We start from the raw sequence: 26325 nt of genomic DNA on the forward strand, positions 1-26325 counted from the left end.
AAAGCAAAGTAATCTATAACGGTAGGCTTCTATAGGCAAACTGTAAATAATACTGTATATTGCCGTGTGCCACACACTGAGACAACTATTTCCAATTTGTCAAGAGTCGCATTTCTTATATACCAGTAGCAGGACTTTATTTTTCATCCGCACTCTAATGAATACGTTGATAGATCTCCGTGTCTAAATGCTCCCAGTGTGTTGGTGGCCGTGCCAGGTGTGCCCTGTGGGACAGCCGCTGTGGACCACGCGGAGGGTGCCGGGCGGACACGGCGGGCAGGGTTCAAACTGCCCCCTCTGCCCCTGCGGGCAGCTGCCGCCGCACGAGGTTATGATGTCGCCTGCTCCTTTCTCGGGCAGCAAAACCTCCTCCGTGCTGCCACGTCGTGGCCCCGGGGGTGGGACGGCAGCAGCCGCCGGGAAGGTGGCCAGCCGGGAGCGCGTCCCCAGCACCGCAGCAGCATTGCACCGTGGGAGCCCGCAGCCCCGAGAGGCACAGACCACTCGCACGTAAGTACGGCTGCCTGCGAGGCAAGCACGAGCGGAACAGATTGCGTTAAACTCCTCCAAGAGGGATCCCTGTTTTGCTGGCGTGCAGGGACAAGCCGCAATCCTGTGCTAATAAGCCCAAGCTCCTACTGCAAATAGTTTACAGCTGAGGGCACGCTCACTTTGTTTTCTGGCTTCATGGGGAAGGTTTAAAGGGCTTTACGGTGAGTTTAAAGCAGGTTTAATTCTGCTAGCGCTGGTGCAAACCAGGGGTGGATCAAACAACTGCAGTGTAAACACAGAGTCCGTTTTCAAAACTCCTCAATCTTTTTAGGGAGTTACATATAAATTTGGATTATCACTGAAGGGAACATGCCCAAGTGAACATTATTATCCAAAAGTTTCTATCAATCAGCCTGATTCAGAAAAAATCCTTTTCTTCCTTCTCTTTACTCATTTTTAAAGTTCACTGGCCACAATTCAAACAGCAAAACACATAATGAAATAAATGGGGCAAATTCAAACAGCCAAAAGCGTAATGAAATAAATGAGACAAATTCCTTGAACTGCACCTAACATGAAAATGAATCTCAGCTGCTCATTAGAGGCCGCCCAGCGGGGGACGTGGGCAAATTAAATCACGGGAAGTAGAGGAAGGCATGGAAAAAAGGTCGATTATCTAAATCTCCTCTTTATTAACTGCAAAATATTTTTTCAAGATTGAAGGTAGCAAAATATGTTAGTGGCAAATGGCAAAGCCTCTTTATGCACTTAAAGTAAAAAGCAAGGAGTTGAGCAGAGCAGAGGAATGGGTAAACAAGGAATATACCACTTTATTTTCAGGGTGGGTTAGCAGTGAGTCATTCTCACCCGACGTACGTCCAGGTGTTTGCTTCCTTACTCTCTCTGGCAAAATTTAAGCTTGGTTTCCCCAGGTTAATTCAGATTTTTCTGGGGATGTGAGTGCTAGTCATCTGGGAAAATGACAGCTAAGTTATCAGCAGCTCACCGCCAGAAAGGGAGGTAATGGCGAGTATGAACCTGAGCCCGCTACTGTTTTGTGTTTCCGTTCATGATTTGGGGGAGGGACGAGACTGTGGTTATTCGATGTGCCGCTGGGAGGGACTTGAGCACAACAGAGGACAGAATTATAATTCAAAGGGACAAGGGAAGTAGTCTGGGGAAAGCCCGTGGTTTGTGGTCAGTGGTCACGCTGGCGAGCGAAGGCAAGCGGCGAGGGGTCTTGGTGGGGCGAAGGAAGCCGTCCCGGCTGCGCTGGGAGCCGGGGGACCTCAGCGGGTGGGAGGCTGTCGCTCTTGGCTGCTGCACTTCAACAACAACAGGGCTTGGCTGGAGACAGTCCAAAGGGAGCAATAAAAATAACGAGAGGTGGCTGGGACGTAACCTCTGAGGGAAAGTCAGATCTGATTGTAAGAGATGCAGCGTGGTCCTTAAGCCCAGGACCCACGAGAAGGAAGAGGACCTCTTTTTCCTTCCCAGTTAGGACAAGATGTGGTGGACTTAAACTGCAGTTTAAGAGGGGATGAACACGTCTTTGTGCACTTTTCAAGGTACAGCCCAATGTTTCCTGGTGGCACGCTCTGCCTCCCCCGCTCCTGACTCTGAGTAAGCCGGGTTTAGCACAACATCCATTCCAGTAACTCACGTGGCTTGTGTGAATTAACTACTTAGCCCATGGGAATCATACCATTATCTTCAGAGGAACTAGAAAAATAAAGAGTGCATTTATAAGGTTTTTATTGTTTTCACCCCACAATCAGCATTCCCTTTAAGAACATCAAAAGCTTAAAAAAACAGATAGAGACATCTGCCAGCATCTCTGGAGATGTGTGTTGCACTTTCTTCTAATCCAGACCAAGTCTATGGAGCCTCTCTATGCCTTCAATAAATAGGGGAATTTTTCTTTTATTTAAGAACCGTCTAAAGACTCTTTTACTGGGTTTTAACAGAGCCCTGTGTCAGCACAGTTAAAAAATGTTGGCATTTCCTCTGTGCAGATTAAAGATGATATATCACCCTTTGCTGCTCAAACCTGATTTACAGCTTCTCTCGCAAAACTGCATAATACTTTTTTAAGTGCTCTAAGGCGAAGTAGCAGGGCCGAGGATGCAGAGCAAAGTCCAAGTGTGCGCCGGTTTTTATCTCTCCGGCGTTTGTTACTCCTTCTCTAGGTCTGCAAGAAGAGCTGCAGGGAGCAACCTGTCCCCTCCTGCACCCTGGAGCAACCTGTCCCCTCCTGCACCCTTCCGACCCCCAGCATGGCATCGCCCATGAGGAGCTTGCTCACCGACCCTGCCAGATACGTCCAGTCTTTCCGCCTCTTCCTCACGAATTCAACAGAGCACCAGTGCATGCGGGAGTTCATGGAGGGGCAGCTGCCGGCCGTGATAGCGAGGTAACATGCAGGTAGCCACATCGAGCTGAAGGACAGCCCGGAGCATGGTCCCGCGGCGGTGATGGGCTCGGCCGGGCTCGGGGGGCTGCCTGCAAGCGGCAGATTGCTGTTCCCCGCCGGCCGCCCCGTCTGTAGGTCTGTGATAGGGCTTGGCTGGAGATTTCATTTGTACACGCTGCTGAACGGCTGTTCTTCGGGAAGGATCCTGCCTAACAGGGAGGAGATAAGGCTGAATTGTTTCCTTGCATGCAAATATAGCCTAACCCGGATCAATTCTAAAATGCAATAACAGATATTACGTTCTAACATTAAATTTGATTGAAAGCATCTTTTTAAAAGTAATCTTTTCAGGTAATATTTAGGCTCTCTCTAGTATGTGTAAACAACGCTTCTGCTTTGCCTGCTGTGCGTGTTTTTTGCTGGACCCCTTGCTTTGCGGGCTGGCTTGGGCAGCAGGCAGCTGGGGTCAAATCCTGGTTCTGGGGAGGCCCTTCCCTGGGCCCAGGGGTTTATGGCTCTGCCAAAGCCTCGCTAAGGGATTTTAAACACGTTACGCTCTCCCCTCTTCCTCCCCATTTTGCAAAATGTAAAACTTCAAATAATTTTTAAGCTGCTGGTCCAGACCCAGGGAGGTCTCTGGTCCTCGAAGCACAGACATGAGAAGGCATGTAACTGCTGCTGCTTGTATGCACTTGTAATAAAAGCAGAACTCCTCTACAAATTGCCAAAATAACTGGAAATCAGTGCTTCACATAATGGATGTAACCCTCTCTACTGGGTAGCTCTCCTAAAATGTATAAATAATGTTTTTCAGTATTGGAAATGGGAAGTCTACAATCAATATTCTAAGTGTTGGTGGTGGAGCAGGTATGCTATGAACTTCAGTATTGATATGCTTTTCCCTTTTTTTTTCAAAGAATAGAGGATTACAAATTTCAGAAAGGAGCAGAGTGCGAAATAAGTCTTTTCTTGAAAAGTCAGCTCCAGGAGCAGATGGCGTTAGCTGCTGTGTGGCCACATCGTCTGAAAACAGCTTGTGCCTCCCCACCCTGATTCTTGTATGTCCTCCATGAGAAACCGCCTTCTGCACCATCACTCCTCAAGGGCAGAGAGAGGCTTGAACTGCCCCATAGTGTTTCTATGCAAAAAAAGCACTATAATGTCTTAGATGCCTCAGAATATTAAATTTTTACTTGCATTGCAATTACTCTCCCCTGTAACTATTTACTGATGTAGTAACTCCTCATCATTGCTGCCTCCTGCCCTGTTATGTGACAGCCTCGGCTAACCTCTGTTTTGCCCGTACGTGCTTGCTGACCACAGTCAATGCACAAGACCGTCCTGGAGCTACTGTCCCCCAAAACACTGGAGCTGAACATAAGCTCCAGAAGAAATCCAGAAGAAATCAGAGGAAATAAGTCCCCTATCTGAAGTTCACTAGGTGGAGAAACAATACCAATAACATCAAGTGGCTTCTTCTCATTAAATTCTTGCTTAAGTTCCCCCATAATTAAAGCCTCTGTTTTCTAATTCTGCTCTGCCCATTAAGTCATCAAACTTAAATTTTATAAGAATAGCTAATTTAGTTTAAATGCTTTAGTCATACCATCTCCAAAGACTAATCTCAGCTTTGTCAATCTCTCCTAATAAGTAAAAATAATAGTATGTAAACGGTGGGCGTTAGTTATAAAACAGACAGTGTGACAGAGTAGGAACATTGCTCTCCAAACAAGGGAAACCATTCTTCTGCCAAAAAAAGATGTTGTTTTTAACAGGAACACTTTACTTAGTGAGGTACTTTACTCCCTAACCAGGGATGCTCCAGCGTAGCATGATGGATATTCAATCAACAATGTGCAGGCAATACTCATTTTGTGATGTAAAAAAACCTCAGCACCACCAAAACCCTGCCTCTTGCTGGCTTGTTCGCACCGTGGGTCCTTGGGGGGTCAGGAGGCAGCAAATTCCCACATCCCCCCAGCTAACCCCGGCAAGGGAGCTGCCCCGGCCCCGTCCGCACCTGCGCCTCGCAGGGAGGGAGCACGGAAGGAAAGCGTTTCCTTTCCACTTTTCCACCTCGAGAGACAAGCAAACCATTTAATGTAGCATCATATCCCATTACACCCGCCCATCTACAGCGCCTGCCTTCGCCTACAGCCTCTGCCTTATTAAGTTCACACTCCGGCGCGCAGCACTCTGTACCTTTAAAAACCATAAAAGTCATCAACGCTGCTATAAAGTAGCAACTGTGCTATAAACTATCCCGTTACGTAAAATGTTTAATTAGAAACTTAATGGTGAACATAGTGGTAGCCTTTAAAAGGTAATTGTGTTGGAGAGTTTAAATAATTCGGATAGCCTAATTGCCAAATTGTTGATAATGCAAGCTGCCACAGATTTGACTGGAAAATGCCTCAGGACACTTGTTTGCATATAAAAGAGCTAACTGAAGTCAATTAAGGCTGTGGATTAAATTATGAATCAAAGAGGTGGTTTTTTTGGTTAAAAACAATACAAGGGTGGTTCGGCCACAGAAGAGTGGAAGGGAATATATTAACCTATCCGCATATGGAAATGCAAAATTCAATTTTTTTTTTTATCAGGACCTGCACAGCCTTTTCAAAGGGCTAATCCATTTTACAGGAAGTTGGTAAAGCAACCAAAATAAAAAATATTGCAGTAGTTCATTAAAAATTCTGTATTCCCAGATTGTACCACGGCAGCCTGCAGATGACTAACCTTGCTCTGATTTTTCAACAGAATACAGCGTTTGCAGTGATAGCAAAGCTGCAGCTATTTCTGCTACTTCAGAAATCCAATTTCCCTCTTTCAAAGAACGTGCTTGCACAGATGCCACATAAATTTTGGTGTTATTAGTTGCTTTAAGAAAGACACCTAAGTCTGAAAAGATTGAATGTTTTGGGTTAAATTCTCAGGCCGTTAATGAGCGGGTGAGACCTGGGCTGGGGTACCTGATTTTGACCCATGGTGATGTGTGGTGGGGCCAGAAGCAGGCAGAGAGCTCTTTGTAGTGAAAAGGACCCTCCCGGGGGATGACCTGGTGCGCTGGGTTGAGCTTTGGGGTACTCATCATGGCTATTTAATCCCTAATATTTTCTTTTTGTACCTTAAATCTTCTGGAAAATGGAGCTAATGCTGAAGGGGCTGGTGGGAGCCCAGGGGCACTGAAAATCATGATGATGGGCAGAGGTCGTGCAAATACGATGGGAGCACTCCCTCAGCAAGGGCCTGTCTGGCCATCGGGGTTTGCTGGGTGATCTTCCATTCAGTACATAATTTTGTTCATTTGTAGGGAATTTTATAATGTGGTGTTGTGTGCAAGCACAAGTACATCTTGCAGGACAAAGCTCAGTATTTGTCTGTAACATGACCCCTGGGTCTATTTTTCGCCACAGTTACCCTCTTTCTACCTTAATTTCTTCTTCTATTATTCTTTTCCACCTAAAATTTATTCAAGCACAATAAGCAGAATTGAGCCCTAAGAAAGCTAAGCAAGCCAGCACGATGTTGTCCCTGGACCTGTGCCTCAGTCAGGAGCACCATCTCCCCGACCTTCCTATATTGCAGATGGGGAGAGGTGGCCAAGAGCGATGGCATCTCTTTTTAAATTTTGAAATGTTGTATTTGTTGGTACTTCCATCGGTAAAATAATTGCAGCTGGCCTGAACAGTGTTCAGAGAGAACTATTCCTCACAAAGAAAGTACAGTCAGCTCCGGGGTATTCTGTAGACAGGGGTTAGATAAACATAAACGGTATGTGCACTATTCATCATACTTATGGAAAAAGTCACACGACACTAAAGACAAACAGGCATGAATGTTGTTTCTGATTCCAGTGTAAACACATATTCTCTTCTCCCTCACCCACGTGACCTGGTAACCAGTGAGATGCTTGGCTAAAAATGCTCTTACTGACTCCTAAGAAATGCTGCCAGGTTTGCTGGTGACTTGGGACCATCAGAACTGGTACCATCAGAGCCATTTAGGATCTTTCCCGGGAGGTTAGGCCATGTCCAGAAAATACGAGGTCACGCCCTTTGCATGACTGTGTCTGCTTTTCCCTTGGCACTGATGGTGGGAGTCAGAGAGGAGGAATGAAGATAGTTGGGACTGATATTTAAATTTTTCTCAAATCCTCAGAGCTAAACCCTCAATGGCAATCTGCTGAGAATACAGAGCAGCTACATGTACCTGTGTGGTACATTTTCTGTACGTGAATGGCAGGCATCAGTCTTCAAAACTGGGGATGTGATGGTAGTGGAGATAACATTTGCCTGAGCTTTGCTTTCATCTTGTATTTCATGTCGCCTGCTTCCCTAGGTGAGATTGACCTGCTGATCCTCTCAAAAGTACAAGCCAGATACCCAGGGGTCACCATCAGCAACGATGTGATAGAGCCAAGTGCTGACCAAATCTTCAAGTACAAAGGTATTTTTACATTAAATAAATTAAATTTACATTAAGTACGCTAAATGCATTAAAAAGAGTTGAACGCTGGATGACCCCACATTCAAATGCGTTCTTGTCAGAATTGGTTCTTAAAAGTCAAAAAAAGTCACTATTTTATGCTTTTTTGCCATCATTGCTTTTCAACAATGCTCAGCCTCTCATTCAAATCTTAGTCCCTCACACTGCAAAGAACTCTGCGTGGCAAACGCTTGGGACTAGACAGATTTTAAAAGCTAAGCAAGGTGGGAACTGGTGGGTGATTGTATGGGCATAAAGTAAAATCCTCACATTTCAGAGAGAAAGTTTTTCTCCTTCAACTTGCACTGAATCAGGATCCTTCCTCAACTTCGAAGGGAAAATTTTAGCGTCTCATGGTAATTCTCACGTATCTTAAAAATCATTTCCAAATAACAAATAGCTAAACCTCACAGTGTTGCACTAAATTAGTTACCAACCTTTGAATTTGAGAACACGGAAAGGAAAGCAAGGTGGATAGGAAAGACTTTTGCTGTGTGCTCCATGGCTTAGAGCTTGTTTCCTTCCACCAGCCCAAAGGTCTGAGCAACATTCATGAAGGAAAGCCAAGCATTTTCCAAGGGGGATTGAATGTTAGCAGGGGTGCTTTGGTCAAATTGCCCTACAAAGCGAGCATTAAATATCAATCCACAGTTTGATTATCACTGGATTAACACCTACCAGGCTTTACCTTAGCAGGTAATTACGGTCTTGTATGGAGGTGACACTAGCTACACCGTACAGGCTGGGAGCAGCCCCGAGCAGAGCACACCTTGCCAGAAAGCGGCTGCTGAATGGACGTGGCAGTAATGAATGAACCTCGTCAGCAGTCTGCGTGGTTGGAAATGCTCCAAACCATAGTAAATACCAGACTGCAAAACCACGCTGTAAATCTCCAACTCTTACTCTTGCTTAAGTCCTTAAAAACGAAGCATTCCCAGTATGAAGCAACTTGTGGAAGTCTAAGAAAAAAAATAGTAATAGCAACAATCCCTTTCTCCCTGCAGTGGGGGAGTTCAGAGTCACTGGAAGCACGAAAGGCTCCCAGGAAACACATCTTTTTTTTATATCTGCCTCTGTATTACATGGACCTGATCTTTGAAAAGACGGCTCGTGGTAAAACCCAGGAGCTTTTACATTGCTCCAGGCTGAGATGGTGAAGGATGGGCAACAGAGCATCTGCTCTGTTTATAAGGCAGTTTGGGCACTGGCACATAGCATTTCTGTCCTGTCTGGGCCATTAACCACAGGCTACGTGGGACTGGATTTGCACTGAATCTTCCTGGTGGTCTCACCACCTACCACCAATTAACTGGCAGTCCTATCCTACTTCAGTGAGTTTCTTTCCAGAAGAAAGTTAAACAAAATGTAAGACGTTGTCCTTATTTTAAGTTTTATGCTAAACTAGAAATGAAATATTCATCTGAATTTCTTTCTTTAAACTTTCTTGTTTGGTAATTAATCATGTCCCCAGTAGGTATCATTAATTAGGTTTCTGAGCCCTAAGATTTTCCGGGGAGAATTGGAAACATTATCTGTGCCTCTGAGGATTCAGTAGTTATGTTTTCTGCCTAACCAGATACTTTCTCCTTGGGAAGGAGAAGCCACGCTCACAAGAGAAACTTCGTAGTGGGACGTGCAGTGATGACAAACTGAGGTTTACCTTAGGTTGCGTCGTACGACGGAGGCTCTCCTCAAAGTCCCATGGCCAGGCTGTGGCTTTCCTTCATTCCTGGTCCATGTCCAGGTGAAGCCCTTTGGTGACTGTGGCTGGAGTGTCAGTCACACCACAACTGAGCTGCGCTGCCATTGCCTGCCCAGCATGGCACAACTGCAGGCAGTCTGGTTTTGACGGCACCTGTCAGGGGCACGTGACAGGCTTCTGACCCAGACAACAATCTGGGTTGAGCCCAGGAGAAAATCGAGGAAAACTTTTCAAAACAGTTAGGGTGATATGTTTTGGCTTCAGATGAATCTTTGGGCAGAAACTTCCCGTAATCAGAACGAGTTTGCCCCTTCTGAAATTTTGACTTTAAAAGCCCACCCTGGCAAGCAATTCAGTTTTCTTCCCAGTGTCTCCTCGCAGACTGTCTAGCAATTGAACTGAACCAGATTGCACCAGATTATTTGTGATGGTGATATGAACTGCTGCTGAATGAAGCCTGAGTTTAAAACAGCAAATTAAATCTGAACTGCAAGCACTGGGGCCAGTGACTGATAAATGGAAACGAACAGACTAACAGCAGCAGCATCTGAAAGGGGTGGCCCATTTCCAGCCATAAAAGAGAGGAGATAAGCACTGATGGAGCATTTCTCATCTGTCCAACGGGGATATGTCCTAATCAGAGCCCAAAAGGAGAAACATCGTGATTAGTGATGTGAAGGCGCTGGTCTTAGCAAATCATGTTGCTTTGAACATGTGTTCTGTAGCTAAGGCTCAGTCTGCCTTTGGGCCATTTAAGTTTTAAATTTATGTTAACTCCAGCGAAGCACAGGAATCGCATCAGGGCTAGCTTTGTCCTGCAGCAATCCCGAGCGCCAGGCAGGAGCGCAGTCAGATGAGCTCTATACGCCAGCAGATGGACATTAGTATTCCAGCATCCCCTAAATTATGAAATTATCTCTCAGTTTTGCTCCCATAAAAAGCAAAGAAACACAGTGATGAGCCAGGCCCTCATTACAACTTATTCCTTGAATCCACTTCTCCAGCTTTCTGCTTTCCTCAGTTGCTGGATGCGCATTGTATCGAGGTCTGAAAACACTCCATGTGTCACTCTTTGTACTAGTCTTTGCTTTAAAACACTGTTATCCCTTTTACCTGAAGCAGTTAGCCAAAACTGTGGGCTTTTGAAAAATTGTTTGAACACAGCAGAAGCCAAATGTCAAGATATGTGTCCTCACTCACGGAGAAAAGCTCCTCCCCTCTCCCACCATCCCCGTGACGCATTCCCAGAGTAAGCCATTTCTTTCTCTGCCCTTCTCGAGCTTTTAATTGTGCTTTCTCTCCAAAACACAGTCCCCTTGATCCATCCTCACGCCCTTGTATTTATTTGGTCAATCTCTGGAAAACCCTTTGCCATGGCCTGGCTTCTGCTCAGCCATGTGGGTCTTGCACGGCACCTAAGCGAAGGGGCCACCAGCTCTTCTCCCATTCAGCATGAAATGTGCTGCTCATGGCCTCATAACTGTTTATCCCAGCCAACATCTTTTAATGCAGCTTGAGCCAGTCACGGGGAAGAGTTTCTTTCTTTTTTTTCATCAGGTAAAGACTGGAGGAGCCCAAATGAGGGTGCAAAGAGTAAAACATCAGACCTTCTTAAGACTTCATCCTACAAAGACCTTTACAGCCCCCTTCTCACATACGGGCTCAAGGTTTTAAATATTCCACTGCTGTGTTAATCTGGTACCAAAACTCTCTACCTAAATATGACTTTTGGATGTATTAAAGCTCTGAATGGAAGCTGGTCCCGTATTTGCAATTGAGATAACTCTGTCCTGCCTTCTCCCATATTTCAGAGCGTGTGGCTGAGACATCAAACCTCGAGAACGTAAAGTTTACCTGGCATGAGGAGACAGCTTATGAATATGAAAGTCGAATGAATGCAGAAAAGAAGTCTAAAAAATGGGACTTCATTCACATGATCCAGGTAAAAATCTCTGCAAAGTAAACGTTGTCAAAGACTTGGCTGCTAAAAGTATGCATGAAGTATGTGACTTCATTATCCACTCTAAGGGGAAGAAAGGTGAGTTTATTTCCCTGTAATTTAAAGTACTTAAGCATAAGTGAACTGCAAAAATGAAAGATGAGTTACAGCAAAGCAACTCTGAGCACAGTAGTCCTATTAACCAGGCTGTGGGTGGCAGTCAACTAAAAATACATTTTAACTAGTGTTTTCAAAGCTCCTTGTCCTCTCTGTGAAATTGCCTTTGTATTTCCAAGTTTACTGAAGCCATTACAAGCCATCTTCACTGCTAAGAAAGGCAAATCTTTTTATCTTAGGTTAATGAATGAACATGAGCTTGGTCCTGGGACAGCCAGAGAGCAGGCAGGGCAGTGACAGCCTCGAGCTCGCTGCGTGAGCCCACTGCCCGGCGTTGTGCTAATGTGTCTTGTCATCCCGCTGCTCTTCTCTCAAGATTGCCCCCATTTGGTTTCTTTTACCTAGTGGTAGCAGTTATAACATTCACCAGGACCGCACCGTATCTCTGTAAGCATCTCTGCTCGTTCCAGATGCTGTATTATGTGAAAGATGTCCCAGCAACTATCCGGTATTTCCATGGCCTCCTGGAAGCGCAGGGGAAGCTCCTCATTATCCTGGTGTCAGGTGAGAGCTGCTCCACCAGCGCTGCTCAGTCAGGCAAGAGCCCTGAGGACCTTTGGGGTTCCTGCGAGTTCAACACAGGCCAGCTAGAAACCAACGCACATTTTTATTTTAACATCCTTTATCACCTATAGAGGTGAACTGGCTGCATAATAAATGGTGTCCACTCATCTACAACCATTGAAATCTGCACGCTATCTCTATCTGTGCAGCTCCGTGCTGCAGGTTGTAAAGCCAAAGGCTTTGTGAGTCAACAAACCTGTGCCATGGGCACAAAACGCCTTTCTCTTGCCCTCTGCCCTTCCCCATCCTACAGCCTGGCCAGTGATGGATGGCAGCAGAGAGCCCTGAAGCAGGCAAGAGGCTCCATCCCGTGGCTCTCACTCGCAAGAGCTCCTTCAGCCTCTGCTATTTTCTGTAAAAGGCTTTTCAGGCTGGGCACCGCATTATCTCACTCCTGGAGACTTGCGGCATTAAGCAAATGGCTACGACGGGGCTCGGCTGCGCCACACAGCAGGTGTTAGAGCACATGTGTTTCATTTTCTTCTCAAACTGCCCATTTCCTTAATATCATCATTTTGGGTGGAAAACAGCATTCTTAGGCTGTTTCAGATCTCAAAGAGATGCTCTGTGGTCAATCCAGCAGGAAATATGGGAGCAGAGTAAACAATGACCTTTTAATACTGTGGGCAAGGTATGCTAGAGATACTGCAATGGTGGGGCATAGTTTGACTCTAGAAAGCCTTTAATTTGCCTCACAAGCTATGGAAATTTTAGTCGTGTAAACAGTCACATGTAATAGTTTTGTCAGGGATGTTAAGTGTTATTTGTTCAGACTCTGTAGCTTAATTTTTTATTGAATTTGGCCATGTCTGCAAACTGTAATGTGTTTGGTGAAGTTCCTTTTTTGTGTTCATGAAGTGTCTACAGCGAAGTGGCACTTCTCTGACCTGAATGTATTCAAACTATTTTTCTCCAAAATGTTTTTGGTTTAAAGTATTTTCAGGCAGTTCACTACAAGAAATCTGTATTTTAAATGATCTGAGTTACTGTTCTTGTTCTTTGGCTGAAAGAGAATAGATCATAATATCAGACTATTGCTGATTACCTGCGTATGGTTAATTGAAACTCTTTTCCAGTTGCTTAACCTGTCCCTTTGGATATTCATGAAATGTGAATAGAGGGAGGAACGTGTGTCTATTCAAAATTAATGTGATTAAAAATCTGAATTCATGAAAAGTATTTGAAGTCCTCTCTGGGCCAGGCAACTCTGTGTTTTCTGATGGAGCAGAATGGAGCAGAAATTGCTGGGGCCAGCAAGAAAATGGGAGAGAGGAGTAGGGCTCAGAACAGCAGAGAGGAAAGGAAGGGGGAAACCTTGGGGGAAAGAAGAGTGTAGAGAGTGGAAGGAAGAAGTGCTATGAAAATGAGCACTGAAGCAAAAAGAGGTACGGAAAGATAAGCGGAACAAAGCTAATTTCAAAAAATGAAGGTAATGTCATCTCCAACACAAACACATTAGGATGTGTTAATTAAAAACCAGTCTGGGAAGAGGATTGATAGGAGAGGGCTTGGTCAGCTGGTAAAGGTTGCAGTCCTCCCTGCTCCGTCCCTGCCGGGAGAGCAGGCGGGTTGCAAGAGCTATGCAGCATTATTTTCAACACATTTAAAAAATCTGTTTACATCGCCTTGAAAACAAAAGTAGTGCCATATGCTGAGCCTATTGAGAGCTATTATAATAATGCTTCGTTCAGGTAGTGTATAATTGCTCGGCTCAGAGATGGCACTGAGTCACACAACACTGACACCAGCAAATTTTCTGCAATTAGTGCTTTGCATTCAGTTTCCACCAGGTGAAAGAAAATATTGTAGCCCCTCTTCTAAACACCAAGCTGTTTATTTGACTATAAATAACTGTTTGCAGAGAAAGCATTTGCAAAACTGCCGAGCAACTGGTTTTAGTAGTTATGGAGATTTATTGTCATAACTCTCAAGAGCTGCTCATTAGGCTCCAAGTTATTTTCATCCTGTCCAGTCATTCTGGGTGATCCTTTTATAAATGATTTATAGCAGATATGCTGAATCACAGATCCAGGGTGAGGGAAAATAAAGATGTGAAGACATATCTGGGGAATTTTCAGCTTACCCAGTTGGTTTTCTATGTAAAACATTCCTTGAGAAGAGGTGCATGCACAGGCATGGGCTTGGCATGGGCTTAGTTCTGGAGGTGACTGCGGTGCAGCAGGAGCCTTTTCCTTCCTCACCCTTCATCTTTGCACACCCAAATAGTACACAGCCAAAACGTCCTTCTAGCACCACTGGGGAGGTCTGCTTGGGGCGAGGGGCAGCCCTCTCATTGCCCATGCCCAACAGCACGTAAGCGTGACGGGAGCGAAGGCTGAAGCCTGGGAGGATGGTGCAGCTTCATCCTGGGACATGTCCATCCCACCCTTTTCTCCACCACACATCCAGCCGCATGGACAATGTGATCAGGGTTTTGCATCCCACATATTTCACATAGCAGAGAGATAGGTTACTGGCAATAAGTGTTTCAATGAAACTCACATGTAGCTTGACCACAAAGTAATTAGGTGAAGGAATAGGAGAGGATTTGGTCTTCCAAACAGGCAGCTGAAATCTAGGGAACAATTTAAATCAAGAAGGTGGCACTGAATAGCTAGTGTTCAGCATGTGGACTATAGAAGGATGTCCCTGAGAGATATTGCCTATGTGTGTGAAGCAGAGGGGTGCAGCGTGTTGGGAGTGGAAGGGAGGAGGACTGAGTGCACTGAACTGCTCTGGCCTCAGCTGGGGGCTCGGTGGGAGGCGCTGGAGCTCCTGGGTAGGTAACGTGTCCATCCCCTCCTGCAGCCCCCAACCCCACAGAAGCAGGGAGGCAGCCGTCTCCACCATGCCCCAGGACACATGTCCCAACTCTGGAGAGACCCTGCTCGCAACAAGGACAACTGCTAAAAAAAACAGATGATCAAAAATTTGTTCAAATAGTGTTCTTCCTTATTCCTGAACATTTTGCTGGTGGTTTATCTCTCAGGAACCAGTGGCTGGGAAATGCTGTGGAAGAAGTATAGGTCTTCCTTCCCTTTAGATGATCTCTGCTTATATGTTTCCTCTGCTGACATCAAAAGGATACTGGATTCCGCCGGGCTGAAGTACCAGCTCCACGAGCTCCCATCCCACATGGACATAACGAGCTGCTTTATTGAAGGGAACAAGGATGGGGAGCTGTTGCTGGATTTCCTGACAGAAACTTGTGAGTTTTCTAAAACTGCTCCTCCTGAACTAAAGCGCCAGGTAATGGAAGAGTTAAGAAAGCCTGAATGCAGTGAAGAAAGAGATGGGAAGGTGCTTTTTAATAACAACCTGAGTGTAATAGTGATTGAGCCATGACTTAACCTCTTCTTGCTTCTTGATCCAAAGCAAAAAGTCAGATACAAACTGTTACCAGCTGAAATATGTTTTTCATACTTTATAAATGGCTTAGTTTACTTCAGTACTGATATATAATTTTTGGAGCCTGTTAATAAATCAGTATTAATATCTGTTGTTATAAGTGAGCTTTAATACCTGATTAATTCTGTACTAATCTTTAAATGTGTAACTCACTAAGCAGTTAATTGTGCTTTATCGTTTGAATGTTGTATAATCAGATTAACTCGGACCGTCCACTCAGGCACTGCAGAAACCTGACCATTTTCTAGAAAATAATCAAGAACTACACATGGTTTCATCATCTTCATTTAAAAACTCTCTACAGACCAACTCTCTTACAACTTCTCAGTGCAGCTGGCAAGAGTGGAGGCTCAGAACGACCAACCATTTGGGTGGCTGCTCAATGGGATCTCTTGAGCTTGCTGTGACTTCAAGACATCATATCTCCAGTTGCTGAAAAAAGTGGCCTGACACTTTCTGCGCATGCAATGGTTGCCTGTTCCTGCCTCTGGAGCCCACTCCACTTAACGGCAGTGCTTCCCTCTTCCTGTATTTTCACTTTATTTTTATGATGTTGCGTCTGCAGAGCAATTTGTGGACAGGTCCATACTGGCACTGCAAGAGCGAAGCGATTGAAGGTGGTTGAGGCACAAGCAGTAGTAACAACCGTCCTGGAGAGGTGGATTTCACTAACGAGCCCTGATGCAAAGCCTTTGTTAGGAATTAGCTGCTGCTGTCACGTAGCGCTTTTTGGTATTTTTAGCTAAACACACAAACCTCCAGGGCACAGCCTTTCACTAGCCTGGCAGCAAGGGCCATGCGTGGCTTGTGAGCTTTGTAACACAGAAGATGTAAAAATGAACTCTGATGCCAAACTGACAGGTTTCAGTGGGATTTGTTTCATTTTCAATGGGGTCAAGTCAGGTAAATCAGTCCAATAGATAGTATAGGATGTTGAGCAAGACGGTGCTTCACCTCCTTGGTCCCTTCTCCTTGTGGGACTGTCTCTACTCCAGTAGTTGATGCATTTGTTTTGCTAAATGATTTTACTGTTTTAAGATGTGTTATGCTCTCTACAAGGCACAATGCATGGTGGAATACAATATAGTCGCTTGAATGCATTTAATAGTCTGAATACTCAGTTTATCCGGTGAGACAGGTGTGATTTCTGCCATTGAAATAATTTGATTCAATGTTGAAATGGTTTACTTTAGGTAATGCTTTAGCTGCAAGAAATTATGTTTCATTTTTGCATATATACTTCTGATACAATATAGATTATTAAAGATTTGAAGTGATTTACAAGAGACCATATTGGGCGTTAATAGCTGTTTATATTCATTTTAGAGTGAATTGTTTGAAACACACACTTCTCCTAGTGATCAAATATTAATTCCAGTGTATTTTAGAATGTTTCCATGATATTTCTCAGCTGTTGAACAGAACAAAATCTATTACTGCTTTTACACAGTGCTATGTACAAATTCCTGCATTAGAAGACCTCAGTATATCTGTAAGCTGTTACGGTGACATGCTGAAGCAGGAAAGAAAGAAAATCTCTCATTAGGACAGATTGCTGCATGCATTTCTAACGGGAAACGAAGTTACAATTGTTTTCATAGCTCTTTTGTGCTGTCAGTGACCTCTTCTAAATGGTGTGTGTGGAGGAGGTGACCGCTGAATATTGCCACATCAACCTGTCAGGAGTGACATATCTTTGGGAGCCGCAGAAATGCCAGAACAAAAAAACCAAAACCCAAATCCAACAACAAAACCCAGCAACAAGATGCACGTGCAGGTCCTCTTGCATTCTGGTTTAGCAGAAGTAAAAAAATACAAGAACAAAAGCTTTCTAGAGTTTTTGGAGGAGGTTTGTTCTGAAAATGTCGGAGAGAGCAGGATGAGGAACAGCAGAGATGATCTGGAGAGAATAGAGGAGGATATGACCACACACACACAAAAAAAGGAGATTCAATGTGAACACACGTGAGAGCTCCTTCCCCTCTGCAATCAGAAAGGGAGAGGCTGGGGAGAGGGAGCGCTTGCTGGGTGCGTGGAGTTGCACAGGGTCTTATTTAAAAGCAGAATTCACTGGGGGAAAAGGCACTTTCACCCCAGGCTGGAGAAGAAAACTCCTTATTGAAAACCACACATGTCAGGGCAGTCCTCTGCCACTGCTTTTGCTTCTGAGGAGAATTTTGGGGGTTGTTCAGCCTAGAGAAGAGAAGGCTTCGGGGAGACCTTCTTGCAGCCTACCAGTACTTCAAGGGGGCCTATAAGAAAGATGGGGACAAACTTTTGAGCAGGGCCTGTTGCGACAGGCCAAGGGGGAATGGCTTGAAACTAAAGGGGGGTAGATTTAGACTAGATAGAAGGAAGAAATTTTTTACGCTGAGGGTGGTGAAGCACTGGCCCAGGTTGCCCAGAGAGGTGGTGGATGCCCCATCCCTGGCAACATTCAAGGTCAGGCTGGAGGGGGCTCTGAGCAACCTGATCTAGTTGAAGATGTCCCTGCCCAGGGCAGGGGGGTTGGACTAGATGACCTTTAGAGGTCCCTTCCAACCCAAACTATTCTATGAGTCATTAATTCTATGAATTTCATTAAAAAGTGAGGGGAAAAAATTTACAGTAAACTCCGTTCTGTATATGCAGCTGCTTCCGTTAAGGGGCTGGGGGAAAACTGAATCAGAAGAGCACCCTTAAGGGATAAATTATTTGTAATTTTAAATTTGTAACATACACGTTTACAAGAAGTAAGTACTGTAAGTGTTATTTAGCAGGAAATGAGTGTGGGGAAGCACAATTTTATGCTCATTTGACCATAAAAACTGAAGTAGTTTTTGTAAATCTCTCAAACAACTTCCTCATAGACTGAAGAGCCACATTTTCATGTGAGAATCATTCTTAATTGTACAGTGAGATACTGCTATTCCAGAGCGTGTTTGGGGAGTCCAGCCTGTCCACGGACTGGGATTTATATGGCAATTTTCAGCTTACCTGTGTGCTTTCTGCACTGAATTGTTTTCCTCTCAGAAAGTCTGCCTCATCTCAACCAGCAGAAGTTTCTTCCAAAAGCACATCTCCAGACCAGCCTTGCTCTTTGCAAAGCCGCAGCTGGATGTGTGAGCCAATGGGATGGGTTTTCCTCACTCGCACCCCTAGAAAGTGAATTTATAGGCTTTACACAGAGGTTCGCTGAGAGCAATGGGCTTAAACCAGCATAACGCTGATTGAAACAAGCTCGGCGTCAGGCTACTTGTATTAAAAATATACCAGAAATGATCCTGCAAGTTTTTCATGCATGGGTGCCCCTTTCTGGCTAAATATATGTTTCAGATATGAAGAGTAAACATTCTGCAGAAATGTGACTCTGGGTAAATGCAGTCCTGAACATTGCATCTCTACGTTCATCAGAGATGGTTCTGAACAGTGTTTGCTTTTAAATTGGGAGACATCCTTTTTTCTTTTCATTTCACGGGCACATAAACCTGGAATATACAGATTATGTTACAGGTACAGGAGAAAAAAACTGGAGGGAGGGAGGAGGAGGAACTCTTCTTTGAAATAGCAGGCAAACAGCCGGGCCTGTGTCCCTCTGATAAGTAAGCGTGAGCTCATGGCTCTGATGCTGCGTCAGGTGATTGTTTCCCAAAGTAATTCCCGCGGGAGGTTTGCTGTGCAGGGCAGGGAATAGCCCTGTGTCCGCGGATGAGGCATGGCTTTGGAGCGATGCCATGTGAGAAGGCTGGGGGAGAGCAAAAGTGGGGGAGGAAAAGGCTGACCCCCTCCGAAGGAGCCCGGTCCTCATGTATATATCCCCTCCGCATCAAACGCATCTGCCTGAACAGCCCCAGGGCTGTTACTTTAAATCATATGTAGAAAAAATATTCTCACTGCTCTGTTAATTACAACAGCAAATTGAACAAATGCATTTACAGCGTGGTTGCTGTCGCCATTTCTACATCGGTGTAATTCATGCTTGCAGCCCATGATAGGATTTTTTAATGTCATTACACAGTAGGGCAAAGTCTTCATTTTTAATAACAACACGAATGCTAAAATGAAATGGATTAATATCTAATTTTACATCTTCATTTACATGATGTGCAAAATTATCTTAAATATTTGTTATGGATGGAGTGGCTTTCCACCAATTTAGGCTTTTTTTCATACTGGAGAATGTTAACATAAATTGTAGAATAAATCATTGCCTTGTAGAGTACCAGAAGGCGCATATAAAAACCCATATCTTTACTGCACATATTTCCCATTAACCATAATCTATTAGTAATTGAAGTTCATTACAAATTCTTGTAGACTTTATTGCTATCATGCTGCATGACATAGTGAACCTGGCTTGCATAACAAGAAGTCCTCGCTGGGAAATATCCTATTAACAATGACAGTGCATTTGTCATTGTGATAATAAATCCAAAGCTGCCTGCAGATTATAAATTATTGCGGCGCCATTTCCACTGTTGTAGTTTAAAAGTTTTGTCAGCACTTCCATTTTAAACCCCTGCTTTACAGGCAGTTATAACGACCATAAAAATCTGCAGCAAGCTGAATCTCAGCTTACAAGGTCTCAGTCCGAGAGCACGTTTCTTCCCCCAGTAAGATTCATATTTCATCTACATGAAAATCTTAGAAGCAGAAGCTGTGTTTATGGCAGATTTTTTCTCCTGCATTTGCATAGCTTCTAATTGGAAAAAAACAGGCCATTTGACAAGCAATTTGTCTGCAATCTTTCTAAAGATTTTGGTAGAATTTAAACATATATCAAGACAAAAAGATGGGAGCTGGGTTGAGCTGAGTGTTTGCTGGTTTAGCAGCTGAAAAAGCCTCGATCCTTATCTCCAGGTGCCATGGACTTTGAGGAGGCATTGGGCAAACCCCGCTTCTCTTCAAAGGAGAAACTGAAGAGAAATGATGCTACTTATATGCCTTGCAAAGGTGTTTTGAGGATTAATTACTAACGCTGAAATTCTGGCATCCGCTCAAGTCATCCTTCATCATGTCTGTGCAATTCTTTGAGCTCTATATAGGTTTTAAGTGTTATTAAAAGAAAATTGCCATAGAGTAGAACTTTGAGTGTTAATTATGACTCGAGATATAAATGACATCAGGTCAAATCTTTCACAATTTAACTCCGTAATTGACTTCAGCTCACTACACCAGGGGATATCTATCTAGCTGAATGCATCTGTCTATCATATTTCTCAAGTGCCTATAGCAATGCATCCAATTAGCTGGATGTAACCATTATGCCTCAACTGCTCTTAAATAGTGTAAGATGAAGCCTTCACCTCCCTGAAATCACCAGGAAAACTTTCCCTCCCACCAGCAAGGCCAGGTTTTCACATCAGCCTTCAATACATGCTCTGTCTTGAAGCACTGCTCGTGTTTTCATGGGGTTGCTAACGGATTTTGCAGTAAATATAATAATCATCTTTTTGCATCAATAGTGTCTTCCATCTCAAAATGCCCCAAATTGCTTTAAAAATCTTGATATGCAAACCCACTTCCCTTACCGCTGAGGTGCAGCAACCTCCTGGGTTGCTGTTGGATGGTTCATGGCACCATTTCACAGGGATTTATGGCAGGACAAGGAGGAGGAGGCGGCTGTCTGCAGTCGAAGTGGCAATGCCAAGGAGCAGAAAGCAACTACCCGGGCTGGCACTGAGCAGGGGCGGGGGCGCTAACGTGTCTCCCCCGGCCAAAATTGTCATCGGCTTACTGCTTCCCCTCTTCCTCGGCAGCGGGGTGGTGGGACACTGGGCTGGGGCATGGGGCTGACTCAGGATGAAGCCCAGTGCCCACCACCACCCTGGCACATCCAACAGCTCATGCTGGTGGTGGGACCAAGGGTGTCTACCGTCAACGGGCTTGACACCAGCTTTCGTGTTGCAGTCCTACCTGCTTGCAGTGTCCTTGTGCTCCTTCACACTAGTGGCAATGGGGAGCTCTCCTACAACTCACAAAGTCAGCCTTCATTAGCTCGTACCTCCCAACACCTCACATTCAAATCTTCACAATCTCCTTGCACATCAAGAGGCACTTCACCGCCAGCCTTCACTATCCAGCAGAGTTCACATGGAAGGCAGGGATGGATCTGATGGGTGTAAGGGAAAAGAAGTTATCTATCATCCTTTTTTGCTTTAATGGGGTATTCCTTTTTCCACCCCCAGATGGATATGAATGGTACCTAACAGAGATGCATGAATGTGTGGGTCCAAGGTGGTACTGGCGTGATTCAGGACAGTGCTTTTGTTCAAGAGTGGTGAACTGTTCTAAATAAGCACCGGAAAAAATTATTATAGCATATTGCAGATTTCTTACACAGTTTTGTGTGTTCTATCTGTATTACCAAGTATCTAGCCAAAAAAACAATGAACACAGAAATAACCAAATTAATAACTCTTCGAAGTCCCTAAACCTAAACCATGTCATCCTTTCCCACTTTGAAATCCCTCAACCCAAACCATGTCATAGTTTCCCACTCAAATAGAATATAAGGACCTAATATCTTTGAGACTCTTAATGCTATAAATACATTTTGGTATTTTTATAACCATGATTTTGCAGAGGTGGCAATGAGGTATCATTTATTTTGGTGAGGGTAAGCAGGATATTTGCCAGCAGATATAATTTCTTTGTTTTCTTAAAGAAAATGAAATGACATTATTTGGAGGCTGTTTCAAGGATCTGGTATGTTACAATGGATCCTGGCGGAGATGAATTAGTGGCCAGAGTATAGGTGATCTTGCCAAAAATTACTAGCAATGCAATTTATCATACGTTTCTGTAATTTATCTCACGACCATATATTAGATTAGATAAAGACAGAAAGACATGTGAACTGGATGGACTGGACTAATATTGAAAACTTACACCTGCTTTTATTGAGGCTGACAGGAAGATTTCTGTTGCCTGCACTGCAATCAGAATTTGGCTTCACATTTTTAATTCGCTTTGAAGTATGATCTTGTCCAGCAATGAGAAAAAAGCTAACTCAACATTAAAGAGTTTGTTCATAGTGTCTGCTATTTCTTATTCAATACGAATTTGTTCCATCATATATTTCATATTCAATCAATTAAAAATTGTAAATATAAAAAACACTTGGAAGCTTAAAAATAACAGTAATAAGTGGCTGTGAAATCGCTGCAAACACTCATTACATGCTACACCATTTTCAAGGTAACAAACCAATAGTTTATTTTGTCCCCTTCCAACAAAATCCATACTTCACAATCCACTTTTCATACCAAATCAGTCTGTCTGTAAGACAAACAGTCTGCAGCTCGGAGTGTTTACCTACACACAGCAAAAAGATGTGCTACACTGCCTTCAAATTCAGTAATACCACCAGCTACCTTCTTTAGGCTCGTTGCAAACCAGTGATTGATATATGTTCTTTTGCATTGCTTTCCTCTCATATCTCTTTGTCCTGCTGCTATAATCGATCACAGATTTTTCCATCAGGCTTCATGTCAGATTAGGATAGTGAACATGACTTGCTTAGAACAAACTGCTCCAGAGCACACCGAGGCAAGCTCAGGAGTCGAACTGCTCTAAAAATGATCGTTTTGGGCACGTCCATGAACACAATGCAACAGCAGGAAGTCAGAAATATGCTTTTATGGTAAGGGTTTTGGATAGCTCCTCTCTATGAAGCCTGACGCAATCAAATCTGCCACTGTGGGGCTGATATTTTAAGTGAGGAGCAATGCCCGGCTCGTCATTTACCTGATTCAGGAAGAAATTTCTGCTTAGAAGTCAATGGATGTGTCTGGCAGGATTTGCACACATATTCTGTCTGAGATTTGAGTTGCAAAGTCACACTTAGCTTTTGTGCTTGTTGCTTTATGTGTGCTATCAAGAACTGAAAGGCATGAAAGCCCAACAACTTTCTCTGCTCTGCATAAAAATATATTTTAAAGATTCACAGTGAGTAGTCTTCCTAGAAGAACTAAACTATCAATTCCTTAATTTAAAAGCTCTTTGGGGGATTACTGTTTGTTTTTATAGTGCCTAGCACAATTGAGTCCTCATCTTGGTTGGCGGTTTTTAGGTGCATCTGTTGTATAAATAACGAATGATTTTTTTCTTTTATGTGAAGGACAGAGCATTAGTTATGGAAGTGAACTGTAAGGATTTGATCCAAAATTGCATCAGTGATCGCAGATGAGTTTGCTGACAGCATTTGCCTCCCCCATGGCTGCTGTTGCTCAGATCTATAAACCCCAAAGAAAGAGGTGGCTCTTCCCATGGCAGCTGGGTGACCTCGGGGACTCCTCCTGCAAGAGGAACAGATGTTAAACCTTTACATGGGTTCAAGAGAAGACAACGATGTAGCGGACGAGAAGTGTTTTGAGGAGGAACACCCAGTGTCCAGTGCAGGAGGTCCCTGAACTGAAATAGGTGGAAAAATATTGAGGAAAACTGTCATGCATGCTTGCCCTATGTATAAGATGTATAGGATACTCTCTCTTAGGTCCTCACTTGTAACCACAGCCGGAGAAACACTAAATAAACAATCATGATAGTCCAACCATTCAGAGCTTGTTATAGCCCAATCTGAAATGACCATCACTGGAGATACTATGCAAGACATGGCGGCACAGAAGTATTGTTACCCATTTTACACACTAAATCTCTTCCTCCTCAATTTCATTCTTTTTTCCTGATAATGACTGACATCTAAGCCCAGGGGAAGCATTAGGCTGTTGAAAGCAGTGCTTGCACAGCCCACGGGAGCATGAGCCCTGACGTCCTACATTTAATCCCAGGGAAGACACAGGCAGTGGTGCATTAGCATAATGCTTCCAAGCAAATTCTGAGTAAAAGGCTTTTTGCTGTACATGTGTATAAAACAGGTTCTCTCAGGTTTTGCAATGTGAGGGTGGATGCTAAAACTGCCTGAAATTACAGCTTTCTGGAAAACAAAACCCAAGAAAGCTTGAGAGTCAGCAGTCACAGAATATTTCCATCGGAAACTATTACTGGGATTGGGATCTTTCCTGAAATAAGTCAGGTGAACTGCTGCTCAGACGGACGTACTGCCGGGGCAGAAGGCAAACTATGAAATAAATACTCAAGTACCTTCGGGCTGCTGTAACGCTGCATGGCTGGCAGCAGGCAATGGTATGGGGGGATAACAAAATATGATTCTAAAAAAAAATGCAACTAAAAGCTTGTACTCTGCCAAAGGCGAAGCCTTTGCAGCACAAATTTTGCAGTATTTCTGATTCCTACAGGTCTGGTCCTGGCTCCTCCTACTCTCACCTTGCAGAGGCTTTGAGGCTGTGCCTGAAGGCAGCCCTTGCTGTAAGGCAGAAACCGGGGTCTGCTGGAAGGCAAAGGACCTCAGCCAGAGAAATCTGGGGCTTCTTACCTTGCAGGTAAACCTCAGGCCACCTGGCTGAACAGTTGATTTAAACCCTTGGGTAGCTAGCCCACACAGCAGGAAAGGTTAACCCGGAATACGAAGGGAGACCTCATTCTGGCATGATTTATAGTGAGGGTACAACTGCCCTGTAACCAAGCAAGGGACACAGATGCCATGGTTTACTGTTCAAATGGTTTATCGATGTGTAAGGTCATTCATCACACATTGCTTTAGACTCCCAGGCCAATACATATAAAAGCCTGTCTCACAACAAACACAGGCTTTTTGAGTCCCATCTGCCCACAGTAGCCCTTCCAATGTTGTTAATTATGTCCCTGCACATTACTATATTGACTACAATGCGCCTCAAAGCTGCAGCTGTACTGATGTGCCCCAAGGGTGGATTGTGTTAACAAACAAAAAAGACGCAGGGTCTCCGTTTAAGAGCCTGTTTCAAAGCCCAGAAGTTATAAGCTTGACCTCTGGACAACCACATTTCCATTTGGAAGGCAGAGTTGCTCCAAGACTGCCTTGTTTGTTTCAATTTGTTTGCTGTAATTCAGTTTCTCATGTATACGTGGCTGCATGCTCGCATTAGCAATGCATGGAAGGGCTCCGTTTCTTTTGCAGTCAAAAAAGAAAGATAAAAAGTAGACGCTGAGAAGACAAGAGAGATCAGCTAGAGAGGGACTCCAAGAGAAGCAAAGCCAGTGGGCTGTGGTGCAGGAGAGGCTGAGATCTCCAGGTCTTCCCAGAAGAGGCGTGAGTAGGGGAAGCGGCACTCCGGGGGAAGAGTTTCCTCTCAGATGTTGTGAAAAGCATGAAAAGCAATTAAAACAACCCTAAAATAGGAAGGTCTCTTCCTCTTATTTTTCAGAGCACAATTCTGCACTCCCAAGGCTCTTGCTGACCTAGATAGAGGTAGAGGGACACGTCTGGCCTAATGCACAGGTGGAAGGTATCCTGTTTATTAAGCGGGGACAGGTATCGTGGCAGCACTTGGCAGCCCAAGCCCTTGGAGCAGCCCGAGGGCTCGGGCTGTAGCTCCCAGCAGCAAGGTGCCCTGGGGCCGTGCCAGGACCGCCGAGGGCAGCAAGCAGAGCCGCCCGCACCCGCTCGGGGGAATGCTGAGCAGAGGAGTTAAGCCCCATCATTTTTAGGACATAAGTATTTATTCTAGTCATTAGCCATCTTCATGCCAAGGGATTTATCAACCTTCTGCTGGAACTGAGGGAGTCAGGCAGAGCAGGGTGATCGGCGCTTCCTTCCAGAGAGGGCAGGGGAAGCCTAAGTGCAGCCTCACCTCTGAGTGCATCTACTTCACATGTGAGAAACCTCTTCCTTGTGCTCTCCGTGTGATTTGGAGGAGGTCTGTGAGCCAAATCCTCCCACAGTGATGTCCTCACCGCTGACACGGATTATTTGCATGAAACGCAGTGGTGCTCAGGGAACATGTACCGGGGACACACAGCGCTGGTCCCACCAGTAGCTACATGCCAAACAGCCTGATTTTAAGTTACTTCATTGGAAGAAACAGGTAATTCCAGTTTTAGATGCAAGATCTCAATCGTCTAATGCTTTTCGGTCACGAACCTCATGCTGAGAGCTGCCTCTGGAGCTCTAGCTGTGCATGCTCACTTGCAAGCAGAGAAAATAGATGTGGTGTCCTTGTGAGGATTTGAAGAGGGCTTGAGCTGGAGCTTGTCACTGTCATGGTTTTAACCTTTGTAACAGGTAAATCAACAGGCAAGGAGGGTGCATAGGAAGGAAGG

At 44.4% G+C, this 26325-nt stretch overlaps 1 protein-coding gene across 2 annotated transcripts; it reads left to right on the plus strand.

The window, feature by feature from the left end:
* The first annotated feature begins 436 nt into the window (after positions 1 to 436).
* Positions 437 to 16460, plus strand: LOC143162541 (histamine N-methyltransferase-like). Of its 2 annotated transcripts, XM_076343108.1 has the most exons (7): positions 437 to 510; positions 2682 to 2905; positions 3720 to 3772; positions 7247 to 7354; positions 10907 to 11037; positions 11622 to 11715; positions 14765 to 16460. In XM_076343108.1, exons 2-7 carry the CDS (start codon positions 2769 to 2771, stop codon positions 15118 to 15120), a joined length of 879 nt encoding a protein of 292 aa, XP_076199223.1. In that variant the 5' UTR covers positions 437 to 510; positions 2682 to 2768; the 3' UTR covers positions 15121 to 16460. The 2 variants fall into 2 exon arrangements, with proteins under 2 accessions (XP_076199223.1, XP_076199224.1); XM_076343109.1 differs by lacking the exon at positions 11622 to 11715 and having other exon boundaries at positions 14765 to 14898.
* The last annotated feature ends 9865 nt before the right edge of the window (positions 16461 to 26325 follow it).

This window comes from Aptenodytes patagonicus, chromosome 6, assembly GCF_965638725.1.
Source record: "Aptenodytes patagonicus chromosome 6, bAptPat1.pri.cur, whole genome shotgun sequence".
NCBI classification, from domain to species: Eukaryota; Metazoa; Chordata; class Aves; order Sphenisciformes; family Spheniscidae; genus Aptenodytes; species Aptenodytes patagonicus.